Source organism: Falco punctatus, assembly GCF_963210335.1.
Source record: "Falco punctatus genome assembly, chromosome: 1".
Lineage (NCBI taxonomy): Eukaryota > Metazoa > Chordata > Aves > Falconiformes > Falconidae > Falco > Falco punctatus.
Genome location: NC_137580.1, coordinates 109,130,238 through 109,145,961, shown reverse-complemented (window position 1 = coordinate 109,145,961; position 15,724 = coordinate 109,130,238). Strand labels below are relative to the sequence as shown.

General features: G+C 44.3%; 1 protein-coding gene across 4 annotated transcripts in view; it reads right to left on the bottom strand.

Annotated features, from left to right (window-relative positions):
• Positions 1-15,724, bottom strand: part of VPS53 (VPS53 subunit of GARP complex) — a 67,495-nt gene that overhangs the window by 49,630 nt on the left and 2,141 nt on the right. The window contains exons 2-4 of one of the 4 annotated variants that reach the window (XM_080383113.1): positions 15,001-15,081; positions 13,992-14,041; positions 13,113-13,179 (exon numbers count right to left, since the gene is read on the bottom strand). In XM_080383113.1, the coding sequence (XP_080239239.1) occupies positions 13,113-13,179; positions 13,992-14,041; positions 15,001-15,081 (198 nt within the window). Of the gene's footprint in view, positions 1-6,016; positions 6,148-7,458; positions 7,594-12,558; positions 12,620-13,112; positions 13,180-13,991; positions 14,042-15,000; positions 15,082-15,724 lie in introns of those variants that run through there. The other 3 variants (XM_080383114.1, XM_080383115.1, XM_080383116.1) reach the window with 3 other exon arrangements.

The following is a 15,724-nucleotide window of genomic DNA, read 5'->3' as shown; positions in this document are numbered from 1 at the left end:
CAAATGTGCTGCAGGGACAACTGCATCAGAAACAACCACCACCACCGACCTCCCCAGCTGGCTCCAGCCTAGCCACCTTTTAGAATAAAGTTTTCTCTTCCATTTAAAGGCATGTGGATTAAGTGCAAACCAAAGAACTAAAGAATGCTCCTTTCAACATATTTAACTACAGTTTCTGTACTCGGTCCCAGACCACGGCTGCAGCACATTACTCAAGCGGGCTATTAAACAAGCAGCAACTGTCCTGCATATTCTGAGATTTGGATAGCTCTGTATAAAAAAAAAACCAACATCCTCAACCTGAAATTCTTCATAGATGCCGATTACTATGTTTCCCTTTGCTTCAGCACTAATGTTAAATGCTAATTTCTTCGCATGATTCCAGGGACCCCTAAACTCTCCAAAAGAAGAGTTGAAGATTTATCCTGCCAATTAAAAAGAAGAGACATTGTCCTCCTTCATATGCAAAGCCAAGTCAATCTCACAACACTTACTCAACCTCTGGATCATCTCAAACCAACTTGCAGGGGTAGGTATTTGGTAGGACCTCATGCATGCAGAACCATCAGGAGCCAAGGTACAGATGATGAGCTGGAAGGAGCCTGGGAAGCTCCTACACACCATGCAGCACAACGGAGCAATGCAGACAGGCAGCAGCACCACCCCAAATTCCCAACTGTCCATACACTTCTCAGACACATCTCTGATCCCATTCCCCTCTCCTAGGGCTAATTTTCCAGATGCAGGCTCAGACAACAGCCACAGCAGCTCGCCTTGCCAAAGCAAACTCTAAGACCTCCAGCCATCTGCTGCAACCCTTTCATTTGGGGGTGGCATCTCCTGGCACCTCCAACCTGCCCAAGGAAGAGAGCTTCTGAGCTGCTACTTTAAGCATCAATACACAGCTCAAAGCCATTTGTTCAGCAATCAAGTTCAGAGCAAACAATGCTGTGCCTGAGGATTTCCATCTCCGGTCTTACAGGTTTTACATTAAAATCCCTTTCCCCTAAGGGAAAACTGCCTTATCTGTTTTCCTGAGATAGAATATCATCTACTTGAATATAGGGACCTTTTCCAAAGTTACTGCCCCTAATTTATCCTCAGATAATGGCCCAAACAAGGATTTCTAACTGCCCACATATCAGCAGTTTCTCTTCTGCCCCTGTTAAGAAACCACATACAACCTATTTCTCTAACAGGTCATGATGCTTTTTAATAATATTATGACAAAAACCAGCAGGGACTATTTACAGGAAACTGGTTTTCACCTGAAGAACATGTTCCTGCTGCTCACTGCTCTCGGTAGAAACCAGCACACGCAGCAGCGGGCAGACTCCCCACCTAAAAACTGCCCTGGGCCACCAACCAAAGTAAAATGGGATTCTGTTCTCGTACACTTCAAACTGCCAAAAATAAGGTGAACTGGTGTTATCACCTGGTCCTGACACTTGTAGCTTTTACCTCCTTACAGACTCTGGAAAAATGCAAACAGGACAACATGTGCTCTGTCCCCATCTGATGAATTAAGAACTGTGGTCTCCCCCTGCTGTGAAAAATAACATGGCTGGGACGTGGGGGAGAGACCCAACAGCAGCCGTCATTCTGTTCAGGTTTTGTATCGCATCTCTTAGAGAAGGGGATGACCGTTAAAAAAAAAAAGAAAACACACAGAGAACTCAACAGCAACTTAACAGACCTCAGTAAATCAGCATCACTCATAAACACTCATTTTATTTCTTAAAACTTGCTTCCAAATATTTGCTTAGCCATTAAGACATAAATCTTTAGCTACTCTCCTAAAAAAAAGAGCTGAATATTCCTTATTTGAGTCAGAACACACTAATTCATCAACATGCTTGTTTTTTAAATGATTTACCTTCAGAGATGAAAACTTTCCTTCAAACATACACAAGATTTGCTGAAAGTAACACTGCATGAAAATATTATTATTTTTTTTAAGTCAGAAGGGCACTGGCAGACAGATCTGATGGGAAGTTCAGAACTGAATTAAAAGTGTTACTTCTTGCACAAAGCTTACAATTAAACTTTCTTATGGTTCTTTTTAAAGAAACCAATGAAAATGTTTTGGCTGTAACATTCTAGCTGCAGCATCTGAAAGTATAATGCTGTATGTAGAGGAAGCAAATAAAGAAAACTAGCCAATAATAAAGCAAAACCTTCACCTTCCTGGTCACCATAAAGACAGAGTAAAGCAAAGAGCAAAACCAAGGAAAAACAAACTTCAATTTTAAGAAAATGCCTCGGTGTTCATTATCAGTTTGGTGTTCTTTATGAAGGAATAAGAAATGAACATCTAGTGCATGGAAGCAGGTCTAATTGTTCAGTGTGTAATCCAGAGTTTATTAAAGTATCTAACAATTATGCTTTCACCTGTAAAAGGGGAAACCACAGCTGTGTTAAAGGCTACACTGTATATTGGACAGAACGCATTTCCCTTCCCATTCTGCTCCCGTTAAGAGAGTGAATCGTGAATTTTAAAAGCATTTTCTTACTGCTTTTGTTCTTATTTTATTAATAGCAAGGGTTTATTATTTTATTAACAGCAGGTTTATTTTGGACAGAAATTATAAACCCAAAACAGTATCAAGAGAATAGGAATCACTCTTATTCCAGCATAACTAGTTTACATGATGAACGACATCCAGTAACCTTACATCTGTGGCCTGACACAGGGTTCACCTTGCATTACTAATTTATTGGTTTCCTCATCAGCACAACGGGGAAATGTAAATGTACGCACCCTCAAACAGCGGACAAAAGTTAAGTTATTGTGTTTCCCTTCCTACAACAGCAGTTCATTTCAGGGGCAGAGGACCACAAATAAATAGAGACTGGATATATAATCTGTTGTGGTTATATGAAACAAGGATGTTGAAATTAAGGTTGTGATGTACTGGAAAAACACCATATGACTCTAATCAACAACTGAGCCTGCAAGCTACAATTAACCCATCAGCATTATTTATTAAACTTTATGCAACCTCTGAGGTCCCTGAATGCCAGGCACCAGCTGAGAAATACGGCACGGATAGGGCTCGACCGCCCGAGAGAGGCAGAGCCATCGGTCAGCAGTGGCTGAGGCTTTTTCTGTAATGTTTGTCCCCGGGGCACCCCAGCTGCTCTGACAACAGTAAATTTAGCAAAGAGGGCAGGACCAGCAACAGAGAAAGAGAGGCTAGACAGAGCGCTCGCTACAAGACAGGCTTCGGCTACCTATCGCTTTCCTCCTCCTCCAGTGTAGTGTGTCTGGTCCCCAGCTGCGGCACGGGTTCAGGACCATGTCCTGGCTGCAGCAGGGGTGCAGGCGATGGTGGGGTGCAATGGTGGGGTGTCTTTGCGGGGCACTGCCCAGCTCCACGCGTAGCCCCTGGGAAGGTACAGCCCCAGCACCCACAGAAGCAGGGACCCAAACCACAGTTCTTGGGGGAGAATACACAGAGAGGGATCTTCCAGTTTAAGACCATGGTTTATTTTTAGCCAGCCCCATTTCTCAGCCAGCCTGTATTTATGCAGTGGAAGTTCCCCTGCTCTTGTGTTAACAGCAGAGATGAAATGTGGAAGACTGAGAAACCACACACAGGAGCTGGCAGACCCAGCTCTGCAGCACACAGCCAGACCCCAGGTAAGCTGGGCAGACAGTAAACTACACAGTTTTTCATCAAATTCTCCAAAGCTGGACAGAGAAATGTAGCCCATGAATCAGCTAGAGCTCCCCATCCCTCTTCACCTCAAGATGCAACCCAAAAAAGAGATCAAAGACACCGGTATAAAACAACAGGCAGCAGAGGCAAAGCATGAATCACCAAGAAAAAGACTACCTAAAAAATAGCTTTACTTGGCATTACTCCAAGCAACTTCCAAGGTCAGTCTGCACATCATTGCTTGTGTCACCTTTTCACATGAGATCTTCCAAGCAGCAAAGGAGGAAAGAAAAAAACCCAAGTGAGAGGTGGAACAAGAACCAACCGCGTCTAATTCATTAGATTCCGAAGTGATGCATCCTTTAAAAGGTTATGTTCCAGCGACTTACAGTACCAGGCTGACATTAACACACACAAAACCAGCATTAGAAACAACAGTCAAGCCAAAAAAACAGTTCAGTAAATTACAGTCAGTCTCTTCCCAATCCCCACAGCCGCTGCAGACAGACACAGCCTCCTCCTTCCCTCCCCAGCGAAGGTACAGAGCTGTCACATCGCTCCCATCAAGCGGCGATGTTATCTCATTAGTGATGTGTTGATTTCTAAAGTCCTCTTTTTTCATCCTATCAGGAATCTTGTGCAAGCAAATACTGAAATACTAGAAGATAAGCAAAGAAGAATCAAGAGGGCTGTGTGTTACTACAGAATGCTGCTGGACTGGGGAATAAGCAAACTTTCAGAGGAAGTTTGTTTGCTTGGGAAACCCTGAGCTTGGGGACTAACCAAATAAACACCGTTCTGTCCCCAGTAATGGTTAAAATATCTCAATGGTTTCCACATGCTCACTGGTGTTTTGCTAGAAACATGCTATTTTTATTTGATTCTAGCCAATATATATTTCAATTGGATGTTATTACTCACATCAGAAAGCTGCCCTCTACTAAGTATTTTATAGACACTTGACACATCTGCCAAATTCACAGCATCCAAATGTATTTTTAATGTTACAAATTGAGCTGTGGTCAGGATGCTGAGAATTTAATGCTCCTGGATCAGTCCCCACTCCTGAATTCAGAGCATTAATGGTTCTTTCATTTGCTGCCACACTTACTACCCAGATCAATGAAAAATCTAGACCATGACTAAAAATAAGTTCCCATCCCCAATTCTCCAAGGAACCTCAGCTGCAGAGATTTCAAAGAAACCCTTGCACAGTGACCAGCCTAACAATTTCTGCTGCTAAACCTCATAGAAATGAGTCCCTCCAGATTGAGAAAGAGCAGAAATATCCTTTGATTTTTGGTCTGATTTCATTTTAGAGGAAACTCTGAAGTTTTACAGCTAGGGATAAACCACTGCAGCTGAAGCCGAGAGGGCTTGTCTGTCAGAGCAGGACTACATTGCACCGCAGCTGTGCCAGCTGATTTCTTCAAACAGCCAAACCTGAAGGGCTCATCACCCTTGGTTTTGATTTTAGCAGATTTCTACCCTAGGAGCTCATCAAATACTACATAACTACTACAATTGTCACTAAAGAATAGTTTTGTGTCATCAGCTCCAATCCTAACCACTAAGGCTGCACAGGACACTTTAAATCAACAAAGCAGATTATGTCCAACACTGCACCGAGCTGAAAATTGCTGCTACTGCCCCTTCACTTAACCCCCCAAATCATGCTTAGAAATCAAACTCCATGCCCTGAATAGCTGCACAAACACCGACAGATACAGGAGGTGAAGCAAGAGGTGATTTCCAGGTTGTGCTGGTCGAAACCTTGTGGCTTAATTCCCAAATTGCACTCCTGTGCTAACTCAACACCCTTCTGAGCTGTCATTTTTTATTGCATTGCCCAGCCCTGCACACTGGCACCTGCACCATGAAGAAAGGTGGTGATGTGCTGTGACAGCAGTTCTAGTGGTCTTGCTCCAGTGAGTAATTTTACACAAGTTTTACAGTTAGGCATTTGCAGCAGAGTGGCGTGGCCATTTGAACATTAATTGTGTGAGTTGCATAACCTTCCAGCAAAGCCTTTAGCTGCATCAGGCTCAGACCTCACGTGGGTTACTACACCTTCATCACTGGGTTACTACACCTTCATCACTGGGTTACTACACCTTCATCACGTAGCTCTGCATTGGCAGGTGAACGGCCACAGCCTCCCCCCACGCCCAGCCCTGCTCAACACGTTAAACATTATTATCACGCAGGAAAAACTCCCTCGCGCAGACACTTATTATATCCCTTATCACTCTTCTTTATTTCGGAATAGCAAAGCTGTGAGTCTCTGCCCTTCGCATCATCTGTTCACACCCTGATTGCAGCTGTTCACTGCACCTCCCTGTGCCACGACACACCTTGTCTTTCAGGGCCTCTCCCCCCGTGCCAGGTAACTGCCCTCAGCTCCTGGAGGCGTGTGCGCTCCTTTGCTCGCCCTCCACTCCAGCACCAAGCTGCCTGGGTTTGTTCCATCAGGAGCGCTGCACGTTAGATTTGCCTAGGAAGCCTGTAAAAGACGAGGGATTCCAGTCGATTTGCCTGCTGAGGAGTTTGCATACTGCAGGCAGTGTCGGTCATGTCTGCAGTATCAGCACCACACTTGACTGATGTGGGGGCCAAGTTTAGCAACCACTTGAGTTGCATCCCGTTTTGCAAGATGAATTCCTGTTCAGGTTAAGACCTTAGAGGCAAAATATAGGTGGGGAGAATGAACAACCATACCGTGTCCAGCCTACAAGTAGGGATTTCTAAGTGGAAATGCTGAGAGTTCACCTGTCAGAAGCATGGAAACAACACAGTTGGAATAAACATTACCACACACCAAAAATGTGTGACAACAACAAAAAAAAAAAAGAAAAGAAAAAAAAAAAAGGCGGAAGAAAGGGAAAAAAAAAAAAAGGGATATCTATTGTAAGAGAAAATCTCCTGCCTGTTGTCAGGATCTCTGTTTTCAGGCTGGGCTGCTTGCTTTGCTGGCATCAAAACTAAAGGGCACTGGCTGCGGAACAGCCCGGTCTCCCTTTGCTGTTTGCACTGCCTTCAACGCCACCAGCAAGAATGTGTGCCTGTGGCCAGCACAAAACACGACCTGGCTTCCAGCCTCAGGCTGCAGGACAGCAACAGGGCGCATCCGCCGCCTTTCCGTCCAGAAGCACAAGGCAAGGTCAAGCTCAGCCTTGCTTCTGCCTTGTAGCAGATGGCAAAAATGGTGCCTGACCTCTTCATACAGTTGCAGATGCCAGTTTTCATGGCCAGTAGCCAGAATGATAATTAACAGCACTATTTCTTCTTGTCATGCCATTCACCTGAAACCCTTTTCAATAAACATGTTCTAAGCTAGAAAAAGCTCACTATGTCTCTTAGATGGGAAGGACAACATCCAACTGTCATTGTTCACCAGGGAAATGACTCTAAATGAAACTCACTTGATTTATTTTGGCAGCTCAGCCTCTGCTTATTATTCATTGGTTACAAAAGAATATTATAGGACTTTAATTACTCAACTGGAGTCTTACAGAATCTGTGGCATGACCTTTTTTTAAAAAAATATATAAAATTACACAGCTTAAGACAATATTTAACCCTCATCCACTCACCATCTTAAAACATTGAAATCTAACACTAGTCTGTTCATATTTCAGAATAATGACCCATTCATCAAAAAAAACAGAAGATAAAGCTTAGTCATGCAGGAAAGAATAAATATAATTGAAAGATGGCATCAACATCAGGGATTGTAACACAAGAAAGCCCCCAAATATTTTATAGACTTATGCTTAATTAGTTATTAAGAGCTTACAGTGATTTTCCTCATCTGTTCTTAAGGCTCAGGCAAAGGCAGTCAGTGCTGACGCCGCAGCAGAGGCACATCAACATCAACCACACGAGCCAAAACTGGGCACTGTGGCCAAGGAAGCAGCGTGCAACTGGATGTCTGGAAGTGAGCATATATTTAAATAAAAAAATAAATATAGTGCCTCTGGTAGATCTGAAAGCACTGACAACCTTAGTTTCACATGAAACACAACAAGCAGTCAAAAAAGCCGCCTCCACACAAACAGGTGGAGGTTGAGAAGAGAGGCTGAAGCAACAGTGCTGCTTATTAAGCGTGTTTATGCAAACAGTGCACAAAATCACCTCCCTGCCTGCCAGGCTGACATGCCTGTAACCCAGCACTGGCAGAGCTGAGGAGAGGACAAGCTGCAGACTCTGGTGACACCATCCACCAGCTGCCCTGCAGCACAGGACAGCGCTAGCTGAACAGGCACTTGAGTAGCCAGGATGACTCCAGCAGCAGGGGAGTACCATGCTCCCCACTGCTCTCTGCCACATGCAGCACCTGCATCACTCTTTTTCTACTCACTTTCCATCTTCAATTCCTTCTTCCTCCCTACACCAATTCTGCAAAGTGTTTCCTCTGTTTAAAGAAAAAAAAACCCAAAATATATTTCACATCCTTCCATCTATGACCTTGTCAAACCCAATAACCTGTGGGCATTTTTCTATGCCAGACACATCCTCCTCATTCCACACGCTTAAACATTGCCAGACACTGCAGCACACACACAGGGCAGGGCAGGCAGCCTGAGCCTCCCCACGGCTGCAGAGCTGAGATGTTTATTTTTACATGCAAGGAGAAAGGACAGCACTGGTTACCGAAGGATGGGATGGCTAATTGAACTGCCTACTGCTGTGCTGGGTTCAGGCTGGGTAGCAAGAATATGTTTGTATTCTCTAACCACAGCAGCTGCCATCTCTTTTCTTGTACTGCTGTAGTTATAAAAAAATTACTGTTCTCACGGAGCAAAGTAAAGAAGGAGAAGCCAAACAAAGCAATCTAAGTTATCAACCAGTATCTTCAGCCATGAGAAACATGCAAGGCTTTTCCCAGCGCAGAATGCATCCATTTTCTCTTCTAGTTAACACTTCACTTTGTTCTAGCACTAATTGAGCCAGACTTTTATATAATAGGAGATACCAAGCAATAAACCAAGCTTTTCTTTAAGAGTCTTTACTCATTCCAGTGTCAGTCACTTTATGCATGTGTGGGCACAGGGCAGGAAGGGAAAGGTGGACCAGAGATAACAAAAAGAATTTGGTGTTTTTTTTTTTGAGATTCAAACTATAACACCACAAATCCATTTGAGATCTTGGGATTCCTCTGGAATTCTCAGTTCCTTCCAGAATGAATTTCATATGAAGCTGCCTCACCTTTACTGACGTGGGCACCCCCATCCTGGTTGCACAGATACCATCAAGGGTTAAACTCGACTGCAAATGCTGAGGCTACTTTATTACAAGGACAAAAGCCTGATATGTGAAGCAGTTTCAGCCAAACAACCAGTAAAGGCATGTCAACAACTGTCAAAAAAATTACAGTCAGCCCATGTAGAAGGTTCAGCAATAAACACAACTAAAGAGTGACAAATACAACCGTACAGAGTGCGTTAAATGCTCAGTGGAAAAATCTATGGGAACTTTTTATACTACACCCTAGGGCAGGGAGGAAATTATGCCACAACTGGACTGCAGCTCTCAGCAAGGTCAGCCCAGACTCCAGTGGAGCAGGAGCTCTGAGAAAAACCTTACAGAGGAAAAATCGGATAGCACTGGCTCCCCAGAAACTGCAGGCGCAGCTTGAACTGCATATTGTTACAACTGAACCACAGCAGCTCCTGCATTCCCAGCCTCTCCCAAGGCATCTGAAATAGCCCAAGTCTGGGACTCCCAAGGAAAATTTTGTTACACCCTGCAGAGGAATGTTCCACCCACGACTGTTGTTTCCTCCCATAAAAGGATCATTAGTGAGATAATTTCTGAAGTTCATGGTATTGTCTACAGATTTTACTGAAATATCGCACCAGGAAGGGGAAGCCAAATGAGCCAGACTATTTTAAGGCTTTTGCATTTGGAGGAAATTCTAGGGCAAAATTTCAAAAAGGCAGATGCTTTGAACTGGGAAACGTTATGCTTTGTGGAGAAGGGAGCATTCCTGTCTTTAGAGCTGCATAAATCTTTTGGGGCCACATCTATTTGAGCAACTTTATTTTTAGATTTAGAATCTGCTTTTTCAGACACCTAAATACATTTTTATACAAATGTATGTCATCTAAACTATTTGGCAACCAGTTTACAAGTTAAAGACTGACTATCAAAAGCTACTCTTGCATCCTTTTTGTACCTACGATTCACCTCAAAGACCTGCTCAATCATCTCAGCACCCAGGTGGAGCACAGAAGTGTTATCCCCAACATTACCACTGCTACACTAGCATCCAGACCAGACAGGAGACGCAGTCACAGGGAGCAAGGAGTATAGTTGCTGGATCTGCAATTAGTATTTTGAACTTACTACCCCTCAGGTCTCCTTTTCCTTAAGGAGCATGGAGAACACATTTCCATAGCTGCGTACTACATGGTCCCCACGGGGTTTGACTGGAATTTAGATTGCTCTAACCGGGAGAACAGCATGCAGCACTATTCAGCCGCGTCTCGGCTGGCAGCACTCCCTCACCATCAACTATCAGCAAAACATCACCCTGGTCTCAAAACCAAGGCTGGGCTCCCCTCTCCTGGACAGCCGCGAAGGTGCAGCTCTCAACAAGGCTCAGTGCGGCACTGCTCCTCCACACAGAGGGAAAGCTGCTTCTGCTGGGCTCAGCTGGTAGACGACCCCTTCCCCAAAGAACGAGCAAGCTGTTAAAGGCAAAATACACTTGGTTTGTTTCCTAGGAACCTGCCTGGTATCACCGGTCTGTAAACACACTATAAAAAAAAAAGAGATTAGGTAGGGTGCTGGTAGGTCCCAGGCCCCAGTGACCTCGGCAGCACTCGAGCCAACAGCCTGCACGAGATTCCCAACCCCTCGCCGGGCAGCTGAGGCTGTCAGGAGATAGGGAAGCCGAGGCTGAGCTTCCCGAGTCAGCTTGCTCCCTCACCTGCAAGGGCAGCAGGGATGGCAACCGCTCCTCTGTGCAGCTCTGCCTCCCCGTGAAACCCGAGGCAGGCAGGGCACAGCTAAGTGGACAGCCGAGAGCAGGCACTCAGCAGGGAGCTCCCTCCTGGCTTGCTTTGACTTAAACAAACAAAAACTTTTTTCCTTCTACCACTGCATGAGGCTTATGTCTCCTTTGGAAGGAAGTCAGGGATTGAAAGGATGTTTATGAAAACTATTATTTACTCTCCAGACAAGAACAGCTCCTCTAGCACTGATACCACGCAGTCAGGCAGTTCTGGTGAACGCTGGTTACAATTTGTATCATGACTTGTTAGAAGAGAACATGACTGAAGGCAAGAGGCTTTTGCAAAACACCTTCCAGGTCCAGTCTTGCAATAAATACACCGGATCCTGAGCTCCCACTGAAATTCAAGCAGCTACAACATCAGAGTTCATATGCGTTTTGATTTACAGCACAGACTTTCAAGGACACTGCTAGATTGCATCATTCCTCTTGGGTCTCAGTGTGTCAAGGGATGGAAATAAGTCAAAAGGCAGGAATGGCTTTTTCAAAAGCTAGTCTGCTGCAAGTACTGTGTACTACAGGGTATAGACATCTCTTACTGTAAGAAAGCATCATAAATGGGAAGAGGTATCTGAAGATTAAACTTTTTGCTGTAGCTGATTTTAAGCTTTGTTTCAAACCTATTGCAAAAGCTGGTTGCCAACTCTTTATTAATCTAGGGTGGCTTGCAGTTGTGGTTACTATGCTGTTAGGATCTCTTGAAGTAAGAAACAACTGTTACGCTGCTGGGAGGCTGTCTGCCCTTAGCCTATGCAGTCCGTGCAACTGCAAGCTCTGCCGTCTGTCTTCAAGTCTGCTTCTACCTTCCAAAGCAGCAAAGTGAGGAAAAATGGGGAAATTCACAGCTAAATACAGGACTATTTGTGATTCACTGCAGCTCCAGGCCACCTGAAAGACGCCCTGCACTGCCATGCCACATACACATGCATGTTTGAAGGTTTTATACTTGGACAGCAGTTTACTTGGTTCCTTTACAACCAAACTAAATAAAGAGCTGCTCAGACAGACCTGCCTCCCCCGTACCTCAGAGCAGGCTAATGTCCAAGTCCGTCTGTACATGCTTTGGAGAACTTCAAAGGGATTAAAGAGTGAGAAAGCACAGACATAAGGCAAAGCCCTAAACAAAGCTCACCGAATCTCCACAGCACAGAGACACTTTTGTTATCCTGCAAGCACAGCTGACCGCGGCACTGCTTTTGTTCATCTCTCACCACATTCGTCCTTTGGACCTGCAAATCCTGAGGCACTGTGGGCAATTCTCACCCACAGCTCTTCTCCCACCCACTTTTTTGTGGTCTTCTCTGAATCTGTCACCTTGAATGGGCCCAAAAGGCTGCAACAGCACCAGCTTTCCAACCCTATCCAAACTCTCCAGGTACTGCACTAGTTTCCACTTCCTCCCTGATTTCTGTAATTACCTCCCCACTTGATTTGTCTCACCCGTGCACAGTAATTATGGGCAGCACCACTCCTAGCTATGCCACCTCCCAAGGACATCCCCGGTTTAAGAGCAGTACTCAAGCAACCATGCAAGCATTAAACTAGTTCTGCTAGGAGAGGTATGCATCTCAAAGTTTTTTCAAAAGCAATATGAAAGCACAGGGAAGTTATCAAGGTCACAGACTGTGGCAGAGGCAAGATTAGAAATATACACCAATTGCTGCCGCAGCAAGAAGTGGAAAATGCAGCAAGAAATGGAAGATGCAGCCAGCCATGCTGGTGAGGGAATGACTACCTCATCCCAGCAAACTAGTCTTACATCTGGTATTAAAAATGAGTCAGCGCTGACACCAAGGAAAGCAGCATGACTGACAAGGTATTAACATTCCAGGTCTAAAGCAGAACAGACATAGGAAATACAGTCGCACTGGAGGATACCTCAAAATCAGATAGCACGTGGACCAAGCTCAGCACTCACAAACACTGCAGCCACGGACGTGCTGTTCAATACTGTACTCCGAGCAAACACATCTGTCAAGCAAAAGACAAGTGGAAAACCTGATAGCTGAATAGGACATGCAAGATGAACTGGCAGTCAGTCATGAGGCTTAGTCACTAGCAACTCAGGATACTTCAGCAAACAACCTTGTTAAAAGGCTAAATAGCCTTTCATTGATCCTACTTGGTAGCAAATGTACTCGTACCTATTTAATCCTGTTTATTTTATCATTAGCTTCAGAGTGGCACAACCACAAGCCTCCTGGTTTTGCTTTTGATTTTTAAATCAGTTTCTCACTCTCTACCCTTTGGAGGGCGATCAAAAAACAGGTGAGAACAGCTGTTCAGTGAGCAGCTCTCAAAGTCATTAATGTAAGAGACAGCAGAAGCACCCTCCTAACAGCAAGGGTGGGCTTCTGCCTGCCAGAGCCATTCCTCAGTTGAGCACTGGAAGATGAGAACCCTTGGCATTACCAGAGATGAGATGCACGTACCTGCCTGCCATCCTGTCCCACGTTGGTCTGTCCTCTCACTACAGTTCGAATGTTGTCATCCAGCCTCCTGGGGAAAAGAATCTATAATGTCAAATTCATTCGCTATGTGCCTGAACGAAACAACTGTGGGAACCTTGACAGCTGAAGAACCCATTTAAAATAATAAAGCTGATGCTACCAATGCTATACCCATTTTTTACCCCCTCCTCTCTCTGTAGGACACCACTATCTTACATAATATAAAACTCCTGTTGCAAAAATAAGAATCCATTTCCTAATTTAATCAGGGCTTCCTGCATTCCTCTTCCCTTAAGCAATATTGTCAGTTCTCCCTTGTTCGTTTTCATTTCAACTTCCCACCGTTGCAATATTAAACTGTTGCCTCAATCATTTCTGGTTGGCAATGCTAGACTGCACAGAAAATGTAAGTATTTCCTGCACACTTCTATTTATTTAGTACTTATATGATCAATAATGACAATAAAAAAAACCCATAATGAGAGCTTTCACAATCGCTAATTTGATATCACAAACAATAAATTCTTGGCAACCAAGTTTTCTGGGTAATTTGTTCTCTCAGCCTTCAAAATGTACTAAAATGTAGTACTTGTTGATCCTTAGTTCACTGTTTTTAAAAGCTCTATTTTGCAACCCATCAGCTCAAATAACCTGAAGGGCATGTTATACAATAGGAGAAAAAAAAAGTAAAAAATGATAGTAATAGTCTCTGTCCCACTGTTAGGCTTGAGGCAGATCCTATTCATGCCTTTGAAGCAAATTAATTCCTATCAGCTACAGTGCAAAGGCTGTATTTATGAAGCCTTGGTGACAACCAGACTACTCACCACCTGAAATGCAATGAAATGGAGAAATATTTACCTTATTTTCAATCTGATTTTGTTCACAACTTCATCGATGTTTGCCAAAGACTAAAACATGAAAAAAACAGAGAGCAGTGAAACAGTGAACCTTTTACTGTGATACATGTCAGCTGTGACACCTAACACTCACACGTAACGCTTTACAAAGAGGAGAGCGATGACTGTTTTACAGATGGAGGGACTGAGACACACGGCAGCTTAGCTGCTCCTCAGGTCACGTAATGAAGAGCAGCAGAAGACAGGGCAGGCTGGAGTGCAGCCCTGCAGGTCCCAGAGACTCCCTGCTTCCCACCCAGACCCTGGGCAAGCAGGTGGAGGAGGCCTGGCTGCTGCTGGAGCAGGGGCAGTGCAGGGGAAATAGCTCTTCACTACTGGCAAAGGGAAAAAAGCCAAGCCAGCACCAGCAAACTAACTAGAAACATTAAAAACCTAAAAAAAAGCTGGTGCTGCAGAGGATCTTAAACACGGTAAATGTCAGAGCTCCCCCACAACCCCATCTTCAGCTGCAGAAACACCTCCTTCTTGCAACAGATGAGTTCAAAACTGCCCCTGGGGCTGATTTGGGGAAGACAAAGTACGGATATGACCTGGTGGCAATCTCCTCTGTCAAATCTGGAAAGAAACAATAGGTTTCGAACATGGATGACTCTCCAGTGACATTTCACAGGCAACACCTGCCTTACTTGGCTGAAACCCCTGAGGATTCACCAGTGATTAATACACAGCAAGTCATGAAATTTACTGCAAGAGAAACCTCTACATAAAAACCTAATTTATTTCTACAAATCAAAGCAGGACTTTTACTGCAGCAAGCACTTTGGGTGCAAAAAGACTACATAATGACATTGAACCTAGTGAGATGCGAATTTAAGTGATTATTGTTACAGTCTTACTACCTGTGCTACTGTTTAAAAGAAAAGGCTGGGTACAGGTTTAAACACACCTTCTGTCATTTACTAACAGGCTACCTCTTGCACTGAGAGGGCCATACTGTGAGCACTACTTACTTGCTCAGTGGGAAAGAGAGTATTAATGTACTCCACAGCATTAAAATCTGCTCTGTCCAGTGGATCTTGGCTGGGAAATACCTGAAGAGAGGGAGGAAAACAAATACAATCAAGAATACGTCATCGTTAATTTATGTAACTTTACACAGTACCTACTACTTTTAATTACTTCAGCACCCACTTCTGATTGTGTTTCACAGCACTGTTCTAACAAGTGTGCACAGAGAGCGGTTAAGCCTCTGCCCGGGAGCAAACAGTTACGCGCTCTGTAGGTCTCTGACCTACTGAAATTCCTGTGGATATCAGCCTGGCTAACACAGATAATGTACATGTATGCTTCCACAGACAGCCCCAGCACAACTGAGCACATGCAAGGAATTCCTGAGACACACAAGCCATTAATTATGTATCCCAAACTATTCTGATCCTTTTGCCGTTGTCTGTAAATGAACCCCTGTGCTGAGGCATTGCCCTTCTGTCTGCCCGGGCTTTGCAAGGCCCCGTGGCAAGAGACAGAGGATTTCCTTTTCACAGCCATGTAATAGGAAACACGATGAACTAAGAAATGGTTGTACAAGTTCTCTGGAGACTTGGGTTTGCCACTTCTACATGAAAAAGATGGAGAGAAACAGAATCTGCTGAAGGATTATTCCTACCCATGGAAAAGGGAAAAGAGCAGCTGTGGTGCAAACAGATCTCATCTCTTTTCAGAAGTAGCTCAAAT